This window comes from Ursus maritimus, unplaced genomic scaffold (assembly GCF_017311325.1).
Source record: "Ursus maritimus isolate PB19 unplaced genomic scaffold, ASM1731132v1 scaffold_7, whole genome shotgun sequence".
In the NCBI taxonomy this organism is placed as follows: Eukaryota; Metazoa; Chordata; class Mammalia; order Carnivora; family Ursidae; genus Ursus; species Ursus maritimus.
This window is the reverse complement of record NW_024426885.1, coordinates 82,828,091-82,837,338: the sequence shown is the minus strand read 5'-3', so window position 1 is coordinate 82,837,338 and position 9,248 is coordinate 82,828,091. Positions and strand designations below refer to the sequence as shown.

Sequence of the window (9,248 nt, the reverse complement as noted above, 5' to 3'; positions counted from 1 at the left end):
GGGAAAGAAACAGGACTACAGGGAGGGGATTGGAGAAGGACTTACTATTCAATACATTGCTTTTTGTGATATTTCAGTTTTCAATGACTTGCTCATTACCCAAAAGTAAATGACTTATAAATAAACGGTTATTTTTTTTTCCTTTGCTTTAAAGGCAATTTCTGTTCTGCTTTCAGGGTGGACTGTTACACCTGATTCCCCTCCAACATTATGTTGGGTTATTCTGGAGATAGAGAAGGAGTTCTTGCAGCTTATCTCGGGTTTTGTTTTCCAGGACTTTGCTGGCACTAGGATGTCATGTGGGTATCTCAGATGAGCATGCTGAAGAAAAGGTGAAAAAAATGAAGCTTCCCAAGAAGTAAGTTGGATGTCTAAGCAATATTAAATATTCTGTGCATTGATTCAATCGTGCATTCAGTTGGAAAATCCATTTGCACCCAAGGAGCTCTTGATGGATACCTAGATGACTTGCCCAGAGAGGAAATAAAGCTCAGAAAATATCAGGATTATGTATAAAAAGTGTTTTATTTTCCTTGTATGTAGGTATGCACGAATACACCAGTGCCTATATCTGTAACTGCTTATGTCTGGTTTTCCACTATGCACCAAAAGATATTTTTATAATTTAATTTGATTTTTTAAAGATTTATTTGAGAGAGAAAAAAAATGCAAGTGTGGGAAGGGGCAAAGGAGAGGGAGAAAGAGAACCCTGGCAGGCTCCATGCCCATTGCGGAGCCTGACATGGGCCTTCGTCTCAGGACCCTGAGATCACGACCTGAGCCGAAACCAAAAATAGATGTGTAACCTCCTGCACCACCACGCACCCCTAATTTAATGTTTCTTTCTTTCTTTTTTTTTTTTTTTATCAAAAGAACATATTTTAGAAAGAGTTATAAAGTTGGTATTATTATCTCCATTTTAAGCTGAGTAAACAGAGGCCATGAACACTGTAGGGATGATTTGGCCTGCCGGGCTATAACCTCTGTCTGTGATCCTATTGAACTTCTTAAAACTTCAGCTTTCTTAGTTGCTACCAGGTGATGCCTTTTTCCTGGGGAAACTTTGGGTATTAAATGAGTGAGTGCTCGAGACATGATTGCTGTTTTGCGTTATTGTTTTTGTTTTGTTTTAATTTCCAAGGCCTGTCTGTGCCTTAGAGATAGCAGGTCTGGCCATGGGTTAAGTAATACCATGAGGATAAAGCAAAGCCACCACCCCTTACTCTCCCTCAGTCACCCTGGCCTCAAGTTACCCCCGATAGATGTAAGATCAAAGTGCAAATCATGAGCCTGCTTTGCAGATGCCGATTCAGGCAAGTCCTCTAGTTCAACAAACACTCTTGCTCAGGGACTCCATGAAAAATGTGTACAAGCTATGTTATTATCTAGCATATTTTTAGGTACTAAAAGTTTTTTTCAAAAGTTTAAGCACTTCCATTGGATGCTATTTTATGACATTTTCAAGTATTTACATTTTGAAATGACACTTCTATGTCAGTGTTGAGTGTCACTAGTAAAAGCAGATCCACAGTGATTAGATATGTACCATCATCTACTGAAAACTATACATAAACGTTGATAATATGTTTTTTGCATCATTTTGTTTTTCTCTTTGAATTGTATTTCCAATCCATTTCCCTCACAAAATGTTACCCTATTAAAATATATTTTGATTGATCACTCTGTCATACTTCTTTATAACCAAATCTAAATTGGATTTTGTTTTGTTTTCTGTGATCACAGTCAGTAAATGTTGACATTTTTCTTCTGAGGTATTATGATTAATTGGGTATGCAAGTCTTCAAAATAAACTCATTTTTGATAAAAATCAATGTAAAAAGGAAGATTTTACTGGAAACAGTACATAATGAAATGGATTCAGCTATTCTTTTTCCATTTATCATGTACCCATGTGTAAACATTTATTGCTAAAAAGAGACTAGTTCTGGGTCATTTGCGTTCTTTGCTTACATAAACAAAGAAGTTTTTCTTTAAAAAATCGTTCAATTCAAAGAAAAAAATCTGTTGAAAGAATGAAAGAAAGTAAGAAAAAAAATCAGTTCAGTGAACTGAAACTTCATAGTGGGTCATCCTCAGAAATCATGTTTAATGACCTATCACACAATGACTCAGTCATGTCCTTCCTTGTCCAGTTTTTTAAAAGCAAAAAAAAATTAGAAACTACCTTACATGAGAAATAATTTATTATCTTCTTATTAAAGTCACTATCTCAGTTTTTTGATAAATATCGTAAAGGCATTATTAAGATGAAAACAACAACAGAAACTAGTAGTTATACCTGTTACTCATTTACTTAGAGACACCTTACTTAACATAATGTACGTAAGGATAAGAGGATGGAAATGTTAATTTCAGATTACCTTTGCCAGCATTCTCTATTTAAGAAATTATTATAATCATGTGCTGTGTAAGTGTGTGTGTGTGTGTGTGTGTGTGTGTGTGTGTGTCTTGTTAAAACTTTGGGGCAAAGTAGTCAGTCTGAGAAGTATGAAAATATACTGTATGATTCCATGTATATGACATTCTGGAGAAGGCAACACTAGAGAGTCGATAAAAATATCAGTGGTTGCCAGGGCTTGGGAGGTAGGAAGAGATGAATGGTCAGAGCACAGAGGATTTTTAGGACAGTGAAAATACTCTGTATGACACTATAATGACTAGATAGTGTCATTATACATTTATCTAAACCCATGAAATGTACAATACCTAATATAAGCCAGGGGCTTTGGATGATAATGTCTCAATGTAGGTTCATGAATTGTAACAAATGTACCACTTTGCTTGGAGAATGTTGATAATGGGGAAAGCTTTGTGTGTGGAGGCCGAGGATATCTCTGTAATCTTCCACTCAATTCTGCTATGAACATAAAACTGCTCCAAAAAATTTCAAAAAACAAAAAACCCCATCTGGGGTCAGAATTGAGCTTATGCAATTTATGGAATTCATTTGCCATAAAATCTAATTGGTAAAACCAGTTTTCACTGTGAAAACCATCAGTTTAAATAGGATTATCTTTGGTCAGAAAATGTCAAGCTTCTTTTTTCTGTTGAAATAGATGAGTTAATATATGTTTCTGTGATAGCCACCTCAATTCTGATCTCTAAATCCGAGATAAATAGAAACCAAATGATTGATCAATGGATACATAGAGCATAGGGTTTGCACTAGGTTAGTCTTGTTGAGGAATGGATTAAAGTCCTCCGCCTTCATAATTTTTTTACTGATGCCTTTTGTGTTGCTTTTAGTAGTTCTGCATTACTTGAAAATAGATGGGGAAATGGACACAATGATGTCATTCAATGAAAACTGTTCACATCTGCTGGTAGTCTAGACTGAATCTCAATTTTCCATGAGGTGCCATTTTATTATTTATTGGAAAAAATTAAGAAATTTGATAATAACAAGGATTGATGTGGATGTAGATTCACACAAGTTTAAAAGGTTGAAGCGTGTTTCCATTTTAAAGCAGTTTGGCATAATTGTATAAAATTAAACATTTGTACATCTTGTTACCCAGCAATCACTCCTAGAGATATGCCCAGAGAAAGTCCATACCAACAAACATGAAAGCTGTTATTTTTAGAGATATTATTTGTAATGGCATGAAAATAAGGGAGAGGAATAGGAGAAATATTATTCAGTAGGAAGATGAGTTAAGTTGGATATAATCACATAATAAAACTAATGAATTATTGTCATAAATGGCAACATAGATGAACCTAAAAAATAATGTTGAGGATGGATAAAAATATATCCCACAAGGCTATATAAGTATAATACTATCTTTAAGACTGAAAAACAAATAAAACATATTTATATATAATACACACACACACACACACAAATACACACACACACACACACACGGGAGCACACATATAGATACAGTGGTATTAATAATATTCTAATTCTTAACATGGTGATGGATTAATGGAATTCATTTTATTATAAGGCTTTAAAGGATACACTTTTGTTTGTATCAAGAATAGTTATTTTAAAAAATAAAAGTATGACAGAGAAAAATCCAAGTATATCAGTAATCACCGTAAATGCAAATGGATTTATTTCTTCAGGTAAGATGCAGAGATTGTCAGATTGGAGTAAAAAAATAACTCATGTTGTATGCACCCCACAAAAATAAAACTTAGCTATGGGAGACACATCAATAAATTTAGAAAAATGTAACTACTTTAGGATCCAGCAATTGCACTACCAGGTATTTACCCAAAGAATACAAAAAATGCTAATTCAGAGGGATACATGCAGCCTGATATTTATAGCAGGATTATCTATAATAGCTAAATTATAGAAACAGCCCAAGTGTCCATCAGCTGATCAATGGATAAGGAAGATGCGTTGTGTATATACAATGGAATATTACTCAGCCATAAAAAAGAATGAAATCTTGCCATTTGCTACAGCATGGATAGAACTAGAGAATGTTATGCTAAGTGAAATAAGTCAGTCAAAGAAAGACAAGTACCATATGATTTCACTCATATGTGGAATTTAAGAAAGAAATCAAATCTTTGTGGTTTCCATACCTTGCACCTTCTGCAAGGGACCCAAGAGGAATCTCACTCACCAGTGCAGATGTTAGGAGACAGACAAACTCCATAGAAACTATGGAACCTGTGTAGCTGGTGAAACTGCCTGGACCCTTCTTGGGGCAAATGGGCAAGAATTGAGTGAGTGCTGAACTGAGCAGGCACTCCTTGACCACAGAGAACTTGCAGAAATCCAGCCTTCCAAAAGGCAGATGCCAACACACTGTTGAAGAAGAAAGGAAAAGGAAAAAGGAAAATAGGAGTTTAGTTATAGTGAAAGTGGTAAGAGAAACTTTCTAGGCAGTGCCCTACCTCCAAGAAGGAGTCTTTGGGGGCTGATTTTTGGTATAGGTGACCTTTCCTCCAGGCAAAGAGGCAGATGGTAAGAGAGGATTTGGCTTCCTCAGTTGGCAGGATGCAGCTTGAGAAACCCATTTCTGTCCACCAGCACCCAGAGTACTAGGTGGGAACTTAGTCATGAGAGCTTAGGGAAGATTTTTGGAAAGAGATAGATAAGAATTTCAAACACTCTTGAATCTTCTCAGCAGAAAGTCCACCCACAAGCCTTTGGGGGTGACATGCCCTACCCCATCTCCCTACGAAGTCCATGGGCATGCCTAACTCTGTGTTAAATTGATACTTCCCCCAGCTCTGTTGTCAGCTGTGTGTGCTCCTGAGTATGTCCAGAAAGGCAAGCTTCAGGAGGTGGGGAGCATGCTCAGAAAACAGGCCACATTTGGTGGTCAAGGGAGAAAACAAACTTGAAATGTAGCAAGCACCCCCCTCTGGAAAAAAAAAGTTTCTAATAACCTGCCTAGCAAACTGTAAGAACCAGAGAAGGTACAAAGCTAATTAAGAGGGTCTTGGCTACTTCAAATGCAAAAGCAAAAATGTGTACCTTACAAGTAATATGAAAAATCAAAGAAATATGGCATCACAAAAGGAAAATAATTTTCCAACAACCAAGCTCAAAGGCATAGAGTATTACAATCTGATAAAGAAATCAAAACAGCTGTTAAGAAATTCAGTAAGCTACAAGAAAACTCACAAAGACAAGCCAGTGAAATCAGGAGTAAAGTTAATGAACAGAAGGAGCTCTTTACCAACGCGATTGAGATTCTAAAAAAGAACCAAATGGAAATACTGGACCTGAAGAATTTAGTGATGAGATGAAGAATGTAGAGGAAAACAATGTGTCTCAGGGCAACTCAGGTAGAGGAAGAATAGTGGCTTGGAGGATACAAATATAGAATGAATACAGGTAGAAGAGGAGTGAGAACTAAGTTTAAAAAGAGAGAAGCAAGCCTAAAAAACAGCTCTCGGATTCTACCAGAAAAGCAAATATCTGAATGATCAGGCTCTAGAAGAAGGGAAGGAGAAGTGGCAAAGTTTCCTTAAAGAAATAATAGCCAAGAACCTCCCAAACCCAGCGAAAGACTTGGACGTACAAGTGCACGAAGCTAATAGCATACCATGTAATCTCAGTGTAGAAGCACCTTCTCCAAAACACCTGTTAATGAAGCAGTCAAAAATCAACCATGAAGAATCTTGAAGCCAGGGAAAAAAGAAATTAACTGACAAAGGAAACCACATTAGGCTATCATCAGATTTCTCAACAGAAACTCTGACAGGCCAGGAGAGAGTGGAATGATGTCTTCAAAGTGTTGAAAGATAAAAATTGCCAGCCAACAATAGTCTATCTGGCAAAGTTATCCTTCAGATATGAAAGAGAAATAAAGGCTTTCCCAGACAAAAGCTGAGGGAGTTCACTGCCTCTAGACCTGCCTTGCAAGAAAGGCTGAAGGGAATTCTTCATGCTGAAATGGGAAGATGCTAATCCAGATGCTATACTGTTTATATAGACATAGCACATGTACCAAATTCAGTTTATGTAAATATTTACCTACGTGAAAGATGGTGTCACAAATACAGTTGGATTTTTTCTTTAATGAAGCAGCACGTGAAAGCTAACAGGACACTGGTCATGGGGAAAAATCAGACAGACTTAGAGACTGTAACTCTATATTCGGATGGTGTGTTAACCATGCAACTGTAGTATGGAAGTCAAAGGAGAAGAGTAAAAAGAAATACAGGTACTGGGGCTCCTGGGTGACTCAGTTGGTTGAGTGTCCAACTCTTGAGTTCAGCTCAGGTCATGATCTCAGGGTCGTGAGATGGAGCCCCACGTCGGGCTCCCTGCTCAGCGTGGAGTCTGCTTGGGAATCTCTTTACCTCTCCTTCTGCCCCTCCTCCCACTCACATGCTCGCGTGCTCTCTTTCAATAAATAAGTAAACAAATAATAAAATCTTAAAAAACTATAGCTCTCTATTAATGCATGACGCAAAAAGAGGTAAATATATGAGAGTGTAAAAGTGGAGACTTTATAGATGTTTGAAGATAAGTTACTATCAGCCTAAAATGGACTGTTTTATCTATAAGATGTTTTATGTAATTCACAAGGTAACCACAAAGCACTCGCCTTGAGTGGATCTGCAATAGACAAAGGGAGACAGCATACCTCCATGGAGTATAACGGATGTTCAAAAGTTGGCATGAATGGAGGGGGGGAGATACAGTGGAAATACAAAAGGACCAGAAAGCAATGAATAAGATGGCATTCATTACTAAGTTCTTACCTATCAACAATTACTCTAAATGTACATGGATTGAATTTACCAATCAAAAGGCACAGAGTGGCTGAATGGAAAAAAAAAAATCCAACTACGTGCTACCTACAAGAGACTGATTTCAGATATAAGGACGCACATAGACTCAAAGTGTCATTGAATTATACGCTGCATTTCCTATTTGAAAATAGGCTATTTGAGTATTAGTTTTTCCTTATGTAAAATACACATCATTTCATTAAAAATCCTTAAGGACTTTTGTGGAATGTGTGATTCATTGTCATTCTTCTCCCCCTTTCTTCTCATTCCTCCTCTAAAGAAACAAGCAGGCAATTGGAGAGTGTAACATATTATCAACAATTCTTAATTCATAAATCTTCCTACATTTACTGTGAAGTGATGCTCTTGACCACTGCATAGTTTGATGAGCACAGAGTCCATTTACTGTAGGGACAAAGAAAAATACAGTGGGAAGAATCTACTTTGAGAATTCGTGATTGCCAATTTCTAATATGCCTGAGTAATTGAGATTTAAAAACAGAACAGAATTATAGGTTTAAATGAAAAAGAAAATCTGGGGCACCTGGGTGGCCCAGTGGTTTAAGTGCCTGCCTTCGGTTCAGGTGATGATCCCAGGGTCCTGGGATCAAGTCCTGTATTGTGCTCCCTGGTCAGCAGGGAGTCTACCTCTCCCTCTCCCTCTGCCTCTCCCCTGGCTTGTGCGTGCGCTCTCTCTCTCTCTCTCAAATAAATAAATAAAATCTTTTAAAAAAATGAAAAAATTGTCTGAATATCAATGCCATTTATTAAAACTTTTCTTAATTTAGCACTTATCTGTGTTATTAAAACAGCACAGAACATAGTAGATCAGGAACTAGTTACCTGTATATATCACTGGGAAATAACAGGTAGTGTTGAGTTATGAATTGGTAGTGTTTAGAATTGTCTGAGTGGTTTTTAAATCCAGTGGTCAATTCCCTCTGTCCACTATCACCTTCTTACCACTAATGCTATGAAGCCCCTGGTAGTGATGGGAAGTGGAGGGGTGGGTGGTATCTCAGGCATATGGGGCACTTTCTCACTGCTATAGGTCTATATAAATGACTTTCTGAGATGAAGGCTTGGATGCTGAATGTGTAGGCCCATGATATATATAGATATAGATATAGATGATATAGATATAGATAGATATAGATATAGATATAGATAGATATAGATAGATATAGATAGATATATCTATAGATAGATAGATAGATAGATATACTGTTTATATAGACATAGCATATGTACCAAATTCAGTTTATGTAAATATTTACGTACGTGAAAGATGGTGTTACAAATACAGTTGGATTTTTTCTTTAATGATGAAGCACTGTGATCATGAAAGAATAAAAAAAACAGGTTTATACACTCCTTTTATGTGTAATGAGTAAATTTCACAAACCACAAATTTAAAAATGTAAATATGTAGTGTTCTTTATTTTCTCTGATCAGGTTTAATTTCGTATTTAAGCCCGACGGAACTTGCTCCAGAATGAAGCTTAGTATTAGAAACTTAATCCTAGTCTGTTCAGTGAAAATTCTGTTAAAATCAGTGTTTTCTGTGTTTATTTTCACCTTTAAGTTTTGATTCAAATGTCATCTTCTCAAAGCAATCTTTCTTCACCTCTTCAAGATTATTCCCTATTTAATTAAAAAAAATTGCTCCCTATTTAAAATTATACATTTCCCCATGCTGCCTTTTCTCCTTTATTTTTCCCACAGCACTTACATCTTCTAACATACTATTGTTTTACACTTACTTTGTTTGTCTGATTCTGCATCAGAACAGAATTCCTATAGACTATTTTGTCCATGTTATTCAACGATATATATTAGTTTCTACAATAGGGCCTAAAACATTCAACCACTGAATGAGTATTTGTTGTAGAATTTGCATTCAATGTCTACCCCCCTCTTACCACGGGGGCTACCTGTGTTTGGGATACTCACCCATTGGGGAGGAGACATTGGACATTGGATCCATGGTCCATCTCCTTTGATTTTGCTGT

General features: G+C 36.6%; 1 protein-coding gene across 1 annotated transcript in view; it reads left to right on the top strand.

Annotated features, from left to right (window-relative positions):
* Positions 1-9,248, top strand: part of RYR2 (ryanodine receptor 2) — a 528,108-nt gene that overhangs the window by 242,001 nt on the left and 276,859 nt on the right. Inside the window, exon 25 of the mRNA XM_008689669.1 lies at positions 275-358. Coding sequence (XP_008687891.1) covers positions 275-358 — 84 coding nt within the window. The remainder of the gene's footprint in view (positions 1-274; positions 359-9,248) is intronic.